This window comes from Cucurbita pepo, chromosome LG15 (assembly GCF_002806865.2).
Source record: "Cucurbita pepo subsp. pepo cultivar mu-cu-16 chromosome LG15, ASM280686v2, whole genome shotgun sequence".
In the NCBI taxonomy this organism is placed as follows: Eukaryota; Viridiplantae; Streptophyta; class Magnoliopsida; order Cucurbitales; family Cucurbitaceae; genus Cucurbita; species Cucurbita pepo.
The window spans coordinates 6,027,482-6,046,273 of record NC_036652.1 but is presented as its reverse complement, the minus strand read 5'-3'; the positions used below and the strand labels follow the sequence as shown (position 1 = coordinate 6,046,273).

The 18,792-nt window shown below is 35.7% G+C and overlaps 2 protein-coding genes across 2 annotated transcripts; one reads left to right on the top strand and one right to left on the bottom strand.

The window, feature by feature from the left end:
- Positions 1–393: 393 nt before the first annotated feature.
- LOC111811597 lies at positions 394–10,683 on the bottom strand. The gene is made up of 15 exons (XM_023698526.1): positions 10,312–10,683; positions 9,570–9,972; positions 9,273–9,450; positions 9,052–9,191; positions 7,213–8,113; positions 7,029–7,129; positions 6,635–6,779; positions 6,458–6,526; positions 6,040–6,085; positions 4,779–5,218; positions 3,663–3,742; positions 3,138–3,273; positions 1,439–1,613; positions 952–1,034; positions 394–880 (listed from the first exon to the last, which is right to left on the bottom strand). Exons 1-15 carry the CDS (start codon positions 10,409–10,411, stop codon positions 752–754), a joined length of 3,126 nt encoding a protein of 1,041 aa, XP_023554294.1. The 5' UTR covers positions 10,412–10,683; the 3' UTR covers positions 394–751.
- A 2,853-nt stretch (positions 10,684–13,536) lies between these two features.
- Positions 13,537–18,410, top strand: LOC111811596. The gene is made up of 10 exons (XM_023698525.1): positions 13,537–13,879; positions 14,384–14,578; positions 15,337–15,434; positions 15,757–15,847; positions 16,611–16,817; positions 16,896–17,149; positions 17,267–17,357; positions 17,448–17,661; positions 17,877–18,115; positions 18,204–18,410. The coding sequence occupies exons 1-9, from the start codon at positions 13,676–13,678 to the stop codon at positions 18,086–18,088; spliced, it is 1,566 nt and encodes a 521-aa protein (XP_023554293.1). The 5' UTR covers positions 13,537–13,675; the 3' UTR covers positions 18,089–18,115; positions 18,204–18,410.
- Positions 18,411–18,792: the final 382 nt, after the last annotated feature.

Genomic DNA, 18,792 nt, shown 5'->3' with positions numbered 1-18,792 from the left:
ACTCGAAAATTTTGGAATAAAAAAGTATAGAACATCTTTGTCCGGTCTAAAAGTGTGGCCGCTGTTAAACGAACACGACTCTCCACAATGGTATGATATTGTCAAATTTGAGCATAAGCTCTCATGGTTTTGCTTTGGACTTCCCCGAAAGACCTCATTGAGAATATTCTTTGATTATAAACCCACGATCATTCCCTAAATTAGCCGATGTGTAACTTTCATCATCCAACAACCGCTACCAGTTTAGTCTAGTCAAAGATAATATTGTAACTTTTGAAAGACTAATGATAACTTTTTACTATATAGTTTGGTTACAAAGAAAAAAACCCTAAAAATCAAATGGAATGGAATAATGTAATCTTCAATATCAATCACTTATAAAAAAAATGAATCAACGGGAGCAAGAGGAAAGGATCATAAATTACCATAAAACAAAAGAAAAAAAAAAAGAATATTGTTCATCACCTGCTGTACCACTAATTCTATAGACATCCTAAAACTAAAATACTATACAAACTTAAAAACAAAAAAAGGACAAGCAGAACCCTTTCTATTCACAAAGGAATTTCAAGCAATCCACAAAACTCCTGATTGTGTTCATCACTTAAAGACTTCTATCAACCATCAAAACTGAGGGAACCTGAATGCTAAATTAAGAAGAAAAAAAAACCTGAGATTCTGGGCTGGGGATTGGAGGAAGAAGAAGCAGTCACAACCTGGATTAGAGGTTGCAGAGTACTCTGTTTGCTCGCTAAACTGGTTCCGAGACGTGTGGCGGCTTATCGTGCATCTCCATTACTAAATCCCGTAGCTCAGGGAAAACTGATACGAGTAATAGTTCGAGTAATCCGTACCCAAGTTGCTTTACACAGATGGTAGACTGCAGATTCACAAAATTTTACTCAGATTGTCAATTGAAAGATAAATGTGAAGTTATTGATGCTAACCCACCTGAGTGAAGTAATAGATATCTTTTGCGCATCTTTTGTATTGCGTGTGCCCTATCAAGCTTACCAATGGTGTTGGAGCCCCATCTAAAAAGATAGTAATGGTAGTTAGATTGTCAATTTTCTTGCTTCTCGTTTGTAAAGAGCAAGTGAGACAAACTCGATTTGGACGATTCTAAATTCACGAATATGATAAAAACAAACAACAGCAAGATTATGATATTTTACGAGCGAAAAGTTAATAAGATCATTTAATCTGGAACGAGAATATTAACAAAGTATGCATGTCCATAAAATGCAAGGGGCAACATCGAAAAATCCCAGCATACAATGATGTTAAATATTCGAAGAAGACAAACACGAGGAGCAAGAAAATACGAGGCACCTTTATGAATAGTTTAGAACGAATAGAAAAGAATAATCCAACATTTCAATGTAAACACTTCAGATGCACACTTTTTTTCATGTCACAGAAAGAAAGCATTACTCACCAAAAAGCATTTTCTTGACATCACTAGCTCGGCGAGCAGCCTCAAGCTGCAGCTCAAAAGATCCAGGCTTAGGGATCTTACTACCATCAGTTTGGCTAGAAGTAGATTGAGAATCATCACCTTCACTTTGAGCATTCCTCAAATGTATAAAGAATATTCCATTGGGCCATAGAACCTGAAAGAGCAACGGTAGAATAGAATGAATTTTCTTTCACTTATTATATCATTTGTTCTTTATAAGGTAAAATAACATTTTCATTGGTTAAATGAAAAATTAGGATGATTGTTGTTACCGCTATAATTTCTCACAGTATCATTTCTGATAAGAAAAAATCAGATGTATGTCCAATCATTAAAAAAAGAAAAGGCACTCAAGATAGAATGAAATATGAGAAATGAAAATGATGATAATCAAGCCAATGCAAAGTATTCTAACTTAATTGTTCTGCATAAGAACATTAAAGGCATGCGTATCTGTGAGCTTTTAACATGATTGAGAGAATTTTGTTTCTTGTCTCTATATATGAATTAACTTGAAACAAAAACAATCAGAAGGGTTTATCTAACGTATTTATTTTCATGGTCTTATAAAAATACCCCACCAAAATTTCTTGCACTATGGTAGCATACCTTTGTCTGCAACAGTTACTAATAATTCTTTAGCGTAAAAGCAATCTAACTAATCAGAACCATATCATGACAAATTCTCTAGAAGAAACTAAAGCAATTCTTCGACAGAATAGGCTGATGGAATAATATGAGGGTATATTAGTATTGTTGGGGTATTTGGTTATAAATAGAGGGAGAATATAGGCTTTAGTTTGGTTCGTGAATAAGGGATTGGGAGAGATCTCAAGAGTGAAGGGTGCATGTGAGATTCCATATCGATTGGAGAGAGGAACAAGTGCTAGCAAGGACACTGAGCTTCGAAGGGGGTGGATTGTGAGATCCCACATCAATTGGGAGGAGAACGAAGCATTCTTTATAAGGGTGTGGAAATCTCTCCCTGGCAGACGCGTTTTAAAAACTTTGAGGGAAAGCCCAAAAGGGAAAGCCCAAAGAGAATAATATCTGCTAGCGGTGGGCTTGGGCCGTTACAAATGGTATCAGAGCCAGACACTGGGCAGTGTGCCAGCAAGGGCACTGAGCCCCGAAGGGAGGTGGACACTGAACAGTGTGCCAGTGCGGACGTTGGGCCCCGAAGGGGGGTGGAATGTGAGATCTCACATCGATTGGAGAGAGGAACAAGTGCCAGCGATGACATTGGGCCCCAAATGGGGTGGATTGTGAGATCCCACATTGGTTGGGGAGGAGAACAAATCATTCTTTTCAAGGGTGTGGAAACCTCTCCCTAGCAGACGCGTTTTAAAAATTTTGAGGGGAAGCCCGAAAGGGAAAGCCCAAAGAGAACAATATTTGCTAGCGGTGGGCTTGGGCCGTTACATCGCAAGTACTTCAAATTACTTGTTTATCTTGTATGTTCCTTACTTTTTATATTGCAATACATTTTGGGTCTGTTTGGTTCCTGCCATAGACATCAAGAGTCGGGACTCTTGAACTCCCCATGCCAGGGGAGAGGGAAAAAACCATAATTACTAATTCTGTCAATCTTCAGTTTCAAGTGAACCTAAGATACTCAGCTTTTCAGTGAATTTGAACACTACACAGTATCAAAATCCTTAATAGTTTAGATACTTACATTTTGGACCCAGCGAATACCCTGAGCAACAATGTCCTCTCTCCGAAGCCAGTGTATTTGTCTAACAATCCAGTCATCAATAGCATCTTCCATAATTAACTGTAATATTTGTTTTGATATCCAAAGGACCTGCCTCCTGCATCAAAACAATTTAAAATATAAATATAACAAAAAAATTAAAGCTGTCGGTTATAATCTAGGTTCTCGACCCTCAGATGAAATTTCATCATTGCAAAAACCTATGCAACTGCATAGAGTTAGAAATAGAGAAATAAAAAATATAAACTCTAGATATACAATTTCTTTAAGCAGAGCAACTGGGGAGAACGGATCTACATATAAAGCAGCCACCAACAATTATGCAGAAAATGTTGGGGGTGAGAAGCAACTTGGGTCCAGATAAGAAACAACCGATAGCCGAGCAGAAAATACAGAGGCCATGAATAATTAAGTCGCATACTCATGGAAACAACATATCATAGTCAATGGCATTGAAAGAATATGTAGAAGTGAAAAGAATGGAACCTTAGCCAGCCTCTCCTGTTAAGCTGAAATATCTTGTCAACCAGATTTAGAATAGGTACACTGACATTAGGTGGAGTCCACTGCAGATGTATAAACGTTGAAACAACCAATAAGTTATAAATAACCAGAGCTAAATGCTTGAATCAAACATCAGTTGCATGTCAGAAGGATGAAATAACTCGTCATTTTTTTTCTTCCCAATCAGAATAACTTTTAGGTTATTTTTACATTGTGCACACCAGTTGATAAATCACAATAACAGTACAGTTCTTTGAAAGGAATGTCTAAAAAATTCTTGCAGTCTACCAGATCCATCACAACGAGGAAATGAATTAGTATGACTTCGAGTGAAAAGACGGGTGCAAAGAGGTGGTAATACATTCCAGGAACTTCTCGATAATATAATTAAGTCCCCTGCATGGATTTTATGTTGAAATTATTTTTCCCAAGTTAACATTAGGGCTGTAAGCACGTCTACCTAGTGTACGGCACCTGGAGTCGGATAACCATCCTAAATAGGAATCCACCGTTCTTCTTTATTGATCTTATAGCCAAAGGAAACAATTGGCCAAGAGCTTTATTTTCACTTTTTTTAATTTAAAATTCGTCTTGATCATCAAACTGGTGAGTCTTTGTTAGTAAAAACCTCATTTAAACTCGAGTACAGACAATGAAGCACACTAATTCAACTTCCATCAACAGTTTAAAGCACCTAAACCAATCTCAAACTCCATTTCAACTAGTATATGGTCTGGATTTGAAATAAAATATTTGATACAAATCACTGGATCATTAAAATGATATTCATCAAGCTTTTAACTGTCCAGTCCTCATACAACAATTAAATCATCGATATGACTAAAAACATATAAATTACGTAAAATATTTTTTGTTTTCATCGACCTGGTCCTTTGCCTGCCCCCAATGAGTAGCAATAACATTTTTGTCAAGTTCTTATTAGAGAAACAAAATGATATAAGCAAGAAGAAAGCACCATTAAAAACCAGAAAGGATAAAATGCAAGATTAAAGATAAGTAACAAAAAATGGTATGCAAGATATCTGACAGTTGAAATGCATGAAGTAGGAAACAGTATGTTGTATGAAGCAGCATTACCTCTGGTGGCATCCCTTCAGGATCTTCCATATGATATGAAATTTGAGAACATCCTCCCTGGCTTGCCCCAGACCTCAATTCTGTGTCATTTTTCTTGTCAACAACTAATTCCTTCGACTCTTCACTGCGTTTGATTACACGAGGGGGAAAGCTCTTGGAGTTTAATTCATTGTCTGAATGCCATCCACTAACTTTTTCACGATTTTGACTTTCAGTTCTCTCACTTTCCTCGTCAGAAATGTTACTAGCTATTTCTAAGTTATATTGTGCAGAAACTTGTTTGCGTAAGTCTGCTGAATTAAATGAAAACTTCCGATCATAATTTGATGACAAACAAGCTTCTTCAGAAGGTGAGGTTGAACCAACAACTTTACGCATGAAACCATCTGAAACCCCTTTAAACTGGCGTACAATGTCATCCACAGCATCATCCACATTGACTGTGATTATGGTTTGAAATCATCAATAATAGCAAATAATAAAGGAATCGAAGCGACTGTTAACAATTGTGGCTCTTAACATTTAATTAAACCAAAACATACCACTGCATAGATACATAATGGCTATCATTTTTCCATTTAAAGACTCAAAAAAAAAAAAAAAAGGGAAAAGAGGTATTTAGGCAAAATACTGATTTTTTTTTCTTTTTAGAAAAAAGGGGCAGATCATCAGATAGATGGGAAGAGGAGAAGGCAGACTAGGTTGAAGGGCACATCTTTATGCTGCCATGGGAACACTTTGAATAATTTATGTTTAATATTTTTCTTCCAACTTTTATAGATTGGAGAGTCAATTTTCAAGGTCTCTTACATACTCTAAGATACTCTAAATACTCGTGAAGGAATAGGAATTACAACCTAAGTTTTAGTCCCAACAAATGATGTGTCTCTGCAGGAATCATCAATTATTTTAAATTATTTTAAATTATTAGAATGCATATGCACGCAGATGAATCCATCTTCGTGAGAGACTGCATTTTTTATAAGAATAGGAACTTGGTTATTCATTGTAGTTCTACTTAATGACCAATAATCCCTCAAAAGAAGAATGGGAATTATTCATTGAAAAAGCAAAAAAATTATATTCTACCAAAAAGGGTCACGTATTCCACCAACCCAGTAACAGAGGCTAAAAAATGCAAGTAATTAAGCCAAATAACTTGCATAGGAAGAGCAAAAGTACGAAGATAATCAACAATAAAACTGTTGCAACCAATATGCAAAGGGCTTTCCCACAAAGAACAATACGAACAAACACTCACCTGCTAGTGTTCTCATAACTGAGGGAGATTTTCCAAAAGAATAGTTCTGGGAAAAAAAGATCATTAATGTATCAGTGACAATTAGGTTTGCAATATCATTTCCTTATGCAAATGTAATGAATATAATAAAAAGTTGATCATCCTTGAAATCTGGACGTCCCTCTAAGATAATAAGTCCATAAAATTATAATATGTTTATGGAATATTTTAAAATATTAAAATAGACAATAACCAAATAGATAAGATTATGAAGTTAATGACAATATAATATGATATTGTAGTAGAAATCTGGTTGAACTCATCGACTCTCGTCTAATCTGGATTTTAAAATTAATAGCACACATGCTAGACCTCGTTAATAAAATGAAGTCCAGGACCATGTGGGGTTAGAAATAATATAATTAAAAGGGCCGATTACCTTTGAGGAAACACTTAAAAAATCCCATACTTCATGCTGCTCAGCAACATTTGCAATTGATAATAGCTCCTGGGTAAAAGATAGCACAGTAAAGTATTCAGGATAAATAAATCATGAAAAGCTACATTGATGAACAACAATAATTGCATGCACGGAAGTTGGAAAATCCATAGATACCTGCAAATATTTGTCTAGTTGAATGCAACGTTGGTGAACAAAAGAATCTTCTGTGCTTGATGAAAATATTCGTTTGGGAGGCAGGTGCAGTGTATAGTTAGGAATATCTTTAAGATGCCGATGTAGTCGCTCAAAATTTCGGTATCTGGAAAGATAAAAGTAAAAATAAGAGGAGCATGAATGTGACTATAGACCTGTTTAGTTAAAATGCTTGAGGAATTTTCTCAAATCCTAAGGCACTAAAGATCATTCAATTTCAAGAGGAAATGCGAAAGCACAAAATATATGAGGCATTTGCATGTCAAAGAATCTAAAAAAACCACTAAAGGTTTTGGACATCTTTGAAAAGTTCAGTTACATTGGCTTTACTTATTAAGGAATATCAGGAAGAGACCTTCTCTTGACAAACCAAGTTCTGTTATTTGCATCTGTAACAGCTATTGAGTATACAGCAAAAGATTTTGAACCAAGCTTCTCAAAGTACGCACCCATTACCTGCAACAGCACTCGAACTAAATTGGTAAAACATTTATTAGTCGACAGATTATCCACAAAAACAAAAGAATGAACCCACTCACCCGACTCCTAAGTTTAGGAACAAGTAGTCCCTCGTTTTGGACCACTGTATCCGAGACACTCTTAGAAAGGGGCTCTTCACCGTGCTTGCCAAAATTGGGACCATAGAAATCTGATATAATAGATGTTCCACCTTCTGTATGAGTGTTTTCTACACTAAATTTAGTTTTCAAAGCAGAAGTACTATTGGATCTCTTGAGTTGATTTTTAGTTCTACTAGCAGGAGTAAGATTATCAACATCCTTTAATTCATCAGCAATGAACTTCTTGTCGACAGATGAATCCTTCTGAAGATCCTGAGAAAACTGAAAACTGATTTTGTTCTCATCACCTGATTTGGAGGTCAAAAGGAGATCAGAATGTCTTGTGGGCGTTCTCCCAGCTATTGCCTTTTCCTCTGGCCCAATAGAAGAATGATGCTTGTCGGTCAACATTTCATCCCTCGTTGTTGCAGGCTGCATGCTACTAGTTCCAGTATCCTTCGTAGTAGCCATAGGCTCAAAATCTCCTCCTTTAATGATCTTATTTTCTTTCTTTTTGTAGTGTCGTCCTTTAGTCCACATGTTTTCAAGATTTTCGGGCATAAGAACTTCAGTTCTCCTTTGGGTTGCTGCATCCAATGTACGGCCCCAATCACCAAGCCTAAGTTGCAAAGGCTCATCCTGGAAATTGTAATCTGAGGATCTTTCTCGCTGATTGTCAATTTTAGCAAGCTCTGAAGCATTCCCAGGCGTTAACGATGAGCATTTACTTTTGTCCAAATAGTCATCGTGTATGAATCCAGCAGTAGAAGAATGGTCTCTGTCATGATCTGCAGAATAAGTTGGTTGTTGACCACCTATCACAGAGTCATTCTCAGCTTTAGTGGCAAGGACAATACATTCGATCAACTCATTTATGCACCTGATGGCAAAGAAAGAAGAAAAGGTAAAAATAAAAAAATAAAAAAAATTGAAGCCACTTCTAAACTCGTTGGACTACTAGATCATTTAAAACTTGACATGAATGCCTAATGACCTCTCCCCAAGTTTTTCACAAAGAGAGTATCTGAGATACTGTTTGGAAAATGCACTTTTAAAATTGCTCTCTATTCTTAAAAAATATTAAGCTTCTGACACACACACACAAAAAAAAACATATTTGACAAGACAACCCATTTCAATAGAAATAGAAAGAAAACGGAAAAATGACTCCAAACAACAGAAAACAGTTGTTCTTCTTTTGTATTAAATTGAATTACATTTTTTTGTTAACATATGGAAAACGTAAATATAAACATGGAACTGATTTCCTTTTTTTTTTTTTTTTTTTTTTTTTTTTTTTTTTTTTTTTTTGTTCTTAATGAAAAATAATTAAAATACATACATACATATATATATCTAAAGAATTAGTACTAAAAAACTATTTTCAAAAGACCACCCCAAAGACTCTAAACGTACAAGAACATCTTCGTGCAAACCATTTTCTCATAATGTTTTACTACTAATTATCTTTAAAAGAAAACATATACAGGTAAAAGAAGTATGCAAGGCCATATTTTGGTGAAACTTCTTATTTTTTCTTTAGAGTTTTCAGTGTTTTCGATATCTTGTAGATGCAGCTAGATCTAAACATAGTGTCCCAACTGGGGAGGTGGTTTTTGAGCTATTTTTTTTAATACCAACCACCCATCTCCGAATTATTAAGAAAAAGGTAAAAACACAAGTCATAGATATTATTAGAATGAGTGACCCAACGAATAATTTCCCTTCCAAATGAAAGCAACGTTTTTCACCGTTATTTTTCATAAAGAAAACGAAAGTTAAGGGTCAGACTGTAGCATAAGCAACTAAAAAACATACCCAGGACTTGCAAAATTCATAAGAGGTTGCACCACCAAGCATGTTAAAAGTTCACGAGCAATGGATCGGACAACAGGGCTTTGAGTTTCTCTTGGTCTCAGTACTGAAGTCAACACTCCACTCATGAGCCGTTGAAGGACCTGCAGTAGAATAGCAATTAGCAAAGTGCAAGACTCCACACAAAGAACAAGACCTATCTTCACAAAACACTCCACTCACACCTTGTACTCACTCTCAGGAGACACCAATGCTGGATGAAGCTCCTTAGAAGCTATAAGATGGTGCTTCAACCTTTCGTCTCTCTCCTCAGAAGACAGCATTTCCATAACATCAACACCGATCGAAGCTTGGTTTCTTCTAAAAAGGTCCAAGTGATCACCTACTAAAACAACAACATCCCTGCAACATTTTTATGTAAACATGGTCAAAGCCACTCAAACTCCTTAATTACACAACAAAACAACCTAATGGTAGAACAAAATTTCTAACCAGTTCCCACCATACAAAAAATAAGCTACCTCGTGAGCAAGTCAACAAGATTTATCTCTTTCACCCTAACCGCTATCTCACCAAGGGCGTCCATGATTAACATGTGTATCTGCTCAGGAAACTCTTTATCTGGGGTTATTTCAGAATACCACAAGTCAACCACAAAATCCTTCAGTATTTTATCTATGAAATCCTTCATTGCAGCCTCCACAGTAGGAGAATTGATTTTCCTTTTCCATCTTGGTGGATGAAGAACTGAAGAAAGGGACGAGTCGTTTATAGATAATTGTTTCTTCTCCAGATGCGATAAGTACGTCTGTCGCTGAACAGGTCGGGCCTTTCTATGGAACTCTACCTCGTTGAACAGAATACGTAGTGCACAAACTAATAGAATTGCTAGGGGTACATTCATCCACATTGACTTACTAGTATCTGCATTATGAAAGAAAACGTCCATCAAAATTAAACTACAAAAAGCATGGCGGTTGATTAATGGGACAGAAAAGGAAAACTCAATGCTTCATAATTTCATTCATTTCCCTATTCAGAAACTTCAATTCAATCAAAGAGGAGAGAGCCATCACTACCCAATTTTGCTTCATTCACATTCTCAAGTGACAATACTCTCAGCTACCAATCTATAAGAAACTATAAAAGAATCGATAACACCATCAAACTCGCTCCAAACTTAACAGTACAGTGAATTTCCAAAAGGTAGCCGAATTATGCAGAGCTAGAGCAATAGAACGCGATAGAATAGAGAATTCTTACGGGTCAAAAAGTACGAAATCACGAAAGTACACAGAGCCCACCAAACCGTTCGAAGTTTAGCTTCCTCGATCAGATCCTGCACGGTCGCCATGACCTCCATTTCTACTGAAACGCAACAAAATCCTCTCTAAATCACCCGCAGGAAATAGTAATCCAGTTCAACAAAGAACAGAGTGGGATAAGATTCACAAGCGGAATCTTGAATTCTGCAGGCGCGATTCAAATAGAACGATCAACTGCCGGAACTGCCGGAAAATCCCTTCCCGCCGGCACATCAGCTGGAGGGGAAATTGGCGCTTTATAGGGAGAACAAAATTCCCAGCTAGAAGAAGAATTTCGAATCCGTTTCTTCGTCGAATTTTATTTAATTGTTTTTTTGTTTCCCTATTTTTTTCGCATAAATAAAATTTTGAATTATAAGGAAACGCATTGCCATTACTGACACGTGTCGGTTTTCCTTTCCCCCAACACGTTTTCAACTCTCTTTTTCAAATATCTTTTATTAGGTTTTGAGCGTGACATTATAGAATGTACCATTCTCAATTTTGCGTCCATATTTATTTAAATTTCTTATTTTTAATATTATGTTTAAAATAATAAATTTAATCCGCTGCCAGCAAATATTATCCGCTTTAGTCCGTTACGTCTACTAGGGAGAGGTTTCCACACCCTTATAAGGATGCTTCGTTCCCCTCTCCAACTGATGTGAGATCTTATAATTTACCTCCCTTGAGGGGCCAGAGTCCTTACTGACACATTGCTCAATGTCGGGCTCTAATACCATATGTAACAGCCCAAGCCCATAGCTAACAAATTTTGTTCGCTTTGGCCCGTTGCGTATAGTCGTCAGCCTCACGGTTTTAAAACGTATCTACTAAGGAAGGATGTTTTTTTCCCTCTTCAATCGATGTGAAATCTCACCATCCACCCCCTTGGAGTCCCAGTGTCCTCACTGGCACATTGCTTAGTGTCTAACTCTTAAACCATATGTAACAGTTAAAACCCACCGTTAGCAAATACTATTCGTTTTCGCCTGTTACGTATCATTATCAGCCTCTCATTATCAAATTGCTCGATGTCTAGCTTTGATACCATATGTAACAGTTCAAGCTCACCGCTAGTAAATATTATTCGTTTTGGCCCGTTACGTATCATTATCAACATCTCACTAGCACATTGCTCGGTGTCTAGTTTTGATACCATATGTAACAGTTCAAGCCCACCGCTCGCAAATATTGTTCGTCTTGGCTCATTTCATATCATTATCAACCTCACGATTTTAAAACGTATCTACTAAAGAAAGGTTTCTACAGTTTTATAATAATGTTTTGTTTTCCTCTCCAACGGAGTGGGATCTGACAAATACATTCAACATTTTTTAATTTAATAATAGAAAATAGAATTTAGTTTATGAATATATTAAGTCATTAAATATATATATATATATATATTAAACCATTTTTTATATAATGGAATAAAAAAAGCATCTAAATCATCTTGTTAATATATTTCAATTCAATTTTAATAAAATTTTCGCTATTTTCAAAATGCAACATATTTAAAATGAATTCAGTTAAAATTGGTAAATATATTTGAAAAATTCGGAAATTATAATTATTATTTATTTTCTAAAACATAAAATATTTGGATAATCCATATTTACACGCTGGATTTTGTGGACGAGAACATGGCAGACCTGGCCACGTTGGCCGATGATTTGGTTTCGTGGATCATAATTCGCTTCAATAAATATAATTATTTAATATAATTGTAAATGACATCACTATCCTTCCTAACAATTTATTCTAAACAGTCTAGTAGGGGTATAAATGGAAATAAACAAATTAAATAAAACAATTTCATTTTCTTTTTAGAATATCACGTGTCAAATGATGTTTTTGGCGTTCAAATATATATAAAGAATTAAAATCATATTTTTAGAACACGTGTTTAATTTAATTAATTAAAATATTTTAATTAATTATTAGTTTTGGTTGACATTTTTGTTAAATTTAGGTAATAAATAATAGAGTTAATGAAATTTAATTTTTGTTTAATTCACACTCTACGCGTAGATATCCTATTAATTATAATTTCCAACGGTCCATTGAAGAACACATTATTTCTAGATGAAAGTCCCACTTCCGCTAATTTAGAGGATGATCATCGGTTTATAATCAAGTAATACTGTCTCCATTCGAGTGAGGTATTTTGGAGAAGGGTAAAACAAAGCCACGAGAGCTTATCCGTGGAAAATATCGTACCATTGTGGAGAGTCGTGTTCATCTAACAGAATCGAGATAAATCTTACTAATTTTTGGAATTTTCCTCCATCTCGTACACATTATTGCTTCTGGCTCGTTCGCTTTAAGAGTGAATACTATTCACAAACTAACTGAGAACCAAATAATGACCCGGACGTAATCCGGGACATGAATAAATTTTTCCTAAAACTATATAAAAAAAAAATACCAAGTAATTGACAGAAACGGAAAGAGAGGGATTCGAACCCTCGGTACAAAAAACTCGTACANTATCCCCAAATTGAAAAAGGATCCCCTACCCCATAGTTACATGCAGTAAGCCCGTTGTTGTTGCCTTTTGCTTACATTTCCATATAACACAAATTTCAATTTCTCAAATATTGATTTCAAAACTCTCTTTCAAAATCTCTCTGCCCTCGTTTTCTAAAACTTTCTTCTTGAACTAGAGCCAGAGGCTCAAGCATACGTCATTTAGCCGTTGGCGACGCGAGAACGAATAACCTTAACTCACTTGTTGATAAGGAGTGAGTGTCGCACAATTGCAAGTCAGCTGACATCAAAGTCCAATTTTTTTTATGGGACCCAAACTATTTCGATCTAGATTGATTCAATATAAAACACAGTAAGATTATTTTAATTTGATTCACGGTTAAATCACTTTCTCAAAATAAATTATCTCATAAAAAATGGAAAAATTTTAAGTTTTTTTTTTTTTTTTTTTTTGTGATAATGAATAAGAATATTTTAAAGATTTTATTTATTTTTTTATTTTTGTGAGAGGAGATGACTTGTTAAAAGAGGATAAATTATTATTTAAATAGAGGTGAAAATTCGATTAAAAGAATATTCTATAATAATAATTAAAATAAATAAATAAATAAATAACTGTTGGAATTTTCTTTTTGTTCATTTTTTTTTTCTAAATCATTAAATATATATATATATATATATATATTTAATTTGCTCGACGGCGGAAGGGTTCTTGAGATATCTACTCGAATCCCCGTCGTTTGATTTAATTTTTCAAAGATAAACACTTCTTTCTTCCAGAGGACTGAGATTTTGGAGAATTTGAGTGAAATCGTTAGGTAGGAGCTACAATGGAGGAAGAGAAGAAGCCACTGAGGGCGGCGACGGAACCTCCTAGCAGCCAAGTTCAAGAGATTGAAGAAGAAAGCGGCGTAAAAGAAGAAGCGCCTTCAAAAAGTAGCGGCGGAGGAGGAGGAGGCTGGGGAGGTTGGGGATTCTCTGCGTTTTCTGTTCTCTCAGATCTCCAGAAGGCCGCCGAAGAGATCTCCCGAAATGTATGTGTATTGTACCTGTTTTCATTACGAGTTCAACGTTTTTTGATTTTCGCGTTTTGGAATTTCTCATGTTCTGTTATCATGTGGCGGTTTCGTTTCTAATTGAGAGGTTTAAGTGCTTAATCTGATTATTAATCTATATTGCGTTCTGTATTGAGGAAATGCTGTTCGTTTTCTGGCATTTTGGCAGCGGTACTGAAATTAGCAATATAAACGATTATGTTTTGGTGTTCATAGTGCAGCAAGGAGCCATTGATTACCAGCTTGTTAATGAAATACTCAATGTTCGATAACTGCCTTTATTAGAACGCTTTCATGTGATCCTTTCTATTTTTGTTGTTGTTTATGGTGGAGAACCAATTTTCTGTGATAGCCTGCTTAATTTTCTGCGTCCTAAGCGGCGGAAACAATGATCTTATTTTGATGTTTTCTACTGAAGGAGCAAAATGTTGGTCACTTACCCTTTTTTTTTTTTCTGTTTCGTGTGTGTGTGAACAATTGCAGGCTGCTTCCGTTGCACAGACAGCAGCTAAAAGCATCGTAGACTTGAAAAATGAAGATGAGGAGGTGGAGCCTTCCAAGGAGAAAGAAGTAGAAGATTCTGCAGCTGAAAGTGAAAGTGAAGACGAGAATGATAAGCTACGAAAATCTGCCTTGGATAAATTAGAGAAGGCCAGCGAGGATTCAGTTTTTGGCCAGGCAAGTTGTTTGAGAACAGAGTTACATAATTACATAATCTTGTCGTTGATGGATGTCGATCTTGCGTTTTCTGTGAATGCTACAATAACTGTATGTGATTTTTCTCTTGCACCCATATTCGTAAGAACCAAGTGGAATTGATGTTAACAACCGTGGGAAAGTCCTCGTAGTTCACTTGCGCACAAACAAAAAGACTCAATACCAAATTGGAGTCGATTCAAGGAAAAGTTAGAGACTAATGTGTTTGATGTCTTGTTTTCCATCCTCAAAGGGTTCCATGATCATATCACACAAGCTAGGTAGCCATGTCACAAATGCTCGACACAGCTCCATTTTTTCTAGGCTTTTCCTACAAAGAATTTCTTGCTGTCTTCTAGCTTCTAATATTATGTCGGAATAGATCCTGTCTTTTCACCTTAGTAGTCCTATGCATAGTCAGTACTATAGTGTCATTTCATGCTTTCTCAAGCCTTCTTTGAAATTTTGTTTTCATTTAATTTCAATATACCTTTTCTATTTTCCTTACATGCCGCCTACTTTTTATGCTGAGTGTAGATACAGAGAGTAACTGTGAACTAACTTAGTAATTAATGATTACACTAGTGATTATAGAACAATGCATTGACGATTGTGCATTGTCATTAAATGACTTTGTGGCACTTGATCCCAATGTGAATAGCTCTCGCAATCTATTCAGGTCTCGAAATTAAGAATTTGGGTTGGCAACTGTCAGTCATCTCTCATTTCAATAATTGCAGGGCTTAAAGGTGCTGGACACTTCTGTGGAGAATATAGCTTCGGGAGCATGGAAAGCCCTGGGAAGTGCATTGAGGGGGGGCAGTGATTTCGTTCACAAGTATGTCTATCTTGTTTAATAGTAGTTTGAAGTTTAAACACATTAGACAACTTAGAAAATGTTTTTCTTCGACGACCATATAATGCCGTATACAGCTTTCCCAGGCTTTGCCCTGAATGGAAAAGGCATATAACTTTGAATTTTGTAAAGTTGTAATGGATTAATTTCTTGGGTTTGATTTGTTTATGACAAAAAGTGAAAGTTCGAATCATGGATATGCCTCTACTGCACTAACACTCCATCATGTCGTTGCTTTGTAATTCTTTTCCTTCTTCCCTTTTAATTTTAATGTCCAAGGAAGTAATATTCTATAGTTCCTTAGGCTTGAGAATTCAGCTGCAAATATTGCAGAAACCATTCAACATCAAGGAATACCAGCGGCAGCTGGTTCTGTTGCACCATCATTATTGGAGGTGTGTATCTCTTATCGTTTTTCTCATCGATTTTTTTAGTAGGAAATAATTATAATTTCCTTGATGGTAGGGTATCAATTAAAAACTTAGCAGGCAGAGAGGTGGTCCAGCTACAAGGGTTGTTAAGAACAAGTCTAATGGGATTAACCTCACTATTAAAATTTCCCGTCTCAAACAATACTCATTCTTAATTTATCAATTGATACGTTGATTACTTGTAAAATAGTATCATGAATTTAAAGTATAGTTCATCGTCAAACTGAACTTATAGCATCATGATTCATAGGTCCGGAGTACTATTTATATTACTAATGAATAAATATTTTTCTCTACTTAGACATTTCTTGAATCATTAGGTTATAGAGGGTAACATGTTTAAGACATTATGATATCCTTAAGGTTAGATGTTCAAATCCCTAAAAAAACCATTAAACTCACATAGGAGTAGGATAAGATTTTGGAAACAAAAATTTGTTTCTTTATCTTAAGAAAGAAAGATAAAGCTTTTGATTTGTTCTTTTCCCCTGTAGGCCGAAGTACAAGTAATATAAAAGTTAGCTTAGCTAAATAAGTGCATGTTATAACATAACCAAAGAGAAGCTTCAAAAATCATTTTCCTCCCTTTACACTCACTATCATAATTTTGTTCATAAAAAATTTTCTATTTTCTCCAATTAAATCTCCCGAGAAATAGCTAAACCGAATTCTCTTAAATCTTGTGCTCTATGATTTTCCATATGATCTGAGATTTTATTTGTTACAGAAAGGGAAGGCTCTCACAACAAAGGGAATGGAAGTTCTTGAGCTTGTTGGAAGGGAAACCATGGATTTACTGATTACAGAGACTGGCATTGAAGTTGAGAAGACCTCTAATGAAGGCGAACCACAAGCCAAGGAGGATCAATTAGAAGATGATGAAGTGACATTCGATCGATGCTTTTATATATATGGAGGTCCAGAACAGTTAGAGGTCACTTTCTAATCTAGGAAGTTGAATTGTTATATTAGGATGCTACTCTATCAAATCATTACAGTTTCTTTTTTGCAGGAGTTGGAGGCCCTGTCCAACCACTATACTTTATTATTTAACCGAAGGAAAGGAAAATTATCTCAGGACCAGAAATCTATGTATGATGGAAAGCTTAAACAGGTCCAGCAAGTTTTCAGTTTGAGTAATGAAATGGAAGGAAGCAGTTTAACATTAGAAAAAGGTAAAAAGTTGGAAGTTGGAGAAGAGGGAAATGATGAGATGAAGAGTTTATATGATTCTAGTGTCAGCAAGGCTGCTGAAATGGCCGCAGGGTAAAATTTTCCTTGAAATGCTTATGCTGAATTCTTGTTTCACATTGATTGTACTGAATGAAGTTCATGGGCACTCGTGTCGTGTGCAATGCCTTGATGCTTTTTAGTCACTTGCAGGTTTGGAAGTTCCATAACCGAACTCGCTGTTCCTGAAATTATGCAAAGGACCGTCGACAGATTAGAATCGCTTCATTCGGAAGGAGTCCATGTGAGGGATATACACTTCATTTTTATTTTCTTTTAAAGTATATGGGATTGTTAGTAAGCATTCCAGCTGACATTACATTTGCATTTGCAGAGACTCTCAGAAATGTGTTATTTTGCCGCGTCTCAATTGCTGAAGCTTGGAAAATCCATTATAACAAATGCTAACAAAGTTGAGGACGACGACGACGACGATGACGTAAAAATCCAATGGCCCGAAGATTCTGTTGAAAAAGCTGAAATCATTAGATTAAAGGCTCTATCCATGACAGGATATATAGATTCACTATCCAATAGCTTCATTACAGGTTGGCCTTCTTTTTATCATTCTATTTTGCTAATATGACATGATCTTTCTCGACTAATTCTCATTATATTCTGTCTTACTTGATTATAAGGTTTATACTTTACATGTTTTTTTTAAACTAAAAATTGATTATTTTGCCTTTTCAACTTGCCTTTCGTATTAATTCTAGTCTGGCTCAATTAGTATACACAATCTGAATCTCAATGCTCTGTTTAGGCCTTTCGGACGTGTCGAAAGCGTATCAAGCTGCCATGAGCGCTGCTCCAGCCAATTCTCTCAAAGGTCCTCTACAAACATCAGTACAAGACAAGGCCGATGCCTTCTCCGAGCATCTTCGTGCCGATCACACCACAGCTTTCTGCAAAATCCAGGACGGGCTTCAATACTTGTCATATCTTGTTCTCTCAACCTCAATGCCATCTGCTTGAAGAATCAGAGACCACCAAACATTAAACGTGAGCACTTCCTCCCCTAGTTTTGCTGTAAATAGTTTCAATCCAGATTGAGTTTGATCCCTCCATGCTTACCTTGAGCTTTGTGCAGCGGTATCGACATGGAAACTCATGAATTTGGAGCAAAGGTTTTTTCTATTTGATCCAAGTTTGCTGGTATGTTTTTAAGATCTTTAGTTTAGCAACTCTTTCAATATTATTGTGGAAGATTGTCATGGGAAATGAAAACAATCATTACAGGCCTGCCTTGTTTAAAATACATCAAAAAATGAAATTAATGCTTCGAACTTTAGGGTTACTAAACTCATTTTAGAATCGTGATAGAGTTACAGTGTCTACCAAGACAAAAAAAAGGGATCTGTTTATGTCGGTTCTGACCCGAACTCAACGTTGAACCAGCAACGTTTCGATGTTACAAATAGTTTCAAATGTTTCATCGTACCTTGTTTCATTTCATCCTACTTTTTAAATGTCAAATTTTAGTCTCAGTATTTTCAATAAATCTTCAAAGTAGTCTGGAGGTGTTAGTGTTAGTTTACGGTTAAATCAACCGCTTATTAGTATTCCTTTTATAAATTTTGAAAATATATTCTCATATTGCCTTCTCTTCACTATTGTTATTATTATTTAGCAAATTTCAAAAAAAAAAAAAAAAAAAAAAAAAAAAAAAAAAAAAAAAA

Bases quoted from the DNA above. Each gene is read 5' to 3' on its own strand.
- LOC111811597 (XM_023698526.1), bottom strand. From the start codon at position 10,411: ATGGAGGTCATGGCGACCGTGCAGGATCTGATCGAGGAAGCTAAACTT. The intron at 9,192-9,272 runs GTGTGAGTGGAG...ATTCTACTGCAG, and splicing joins CTCCTGAGAGTGAGTACAAG to GTCCTTCAACGGCTCATGAG. The intron at 6,086-6,457 runs GTAATCGGCCCT...TTTTTTTCCCAG, and splicing joins TTTTAAGTGTTTCCTCAAAG to AACTATTCTTTTGGAAAATC.
- LOC111811596 (XM_023698525.1), top strand. From the start codon at position 13,676: ATGGAGGAAGAGAAGAAGCCACTGAGGGCGGCGACGGAACCTCCTAGC. The intron at 13,880-14,383 runs GTATGTGTATTG...GAACAATTGCAG, and splicing joins CCGAAGAGATCTCCCGAAAT to GCTGCTTCCGTTGCACAGAC. The intron at 17,358-17,447 runs GTGAGGGATATA...TTGCATTTGCAG, and splicing joins TTCATTCGGAAGGAGTCCAT to AGACTCTCAGAAATGTGTTA.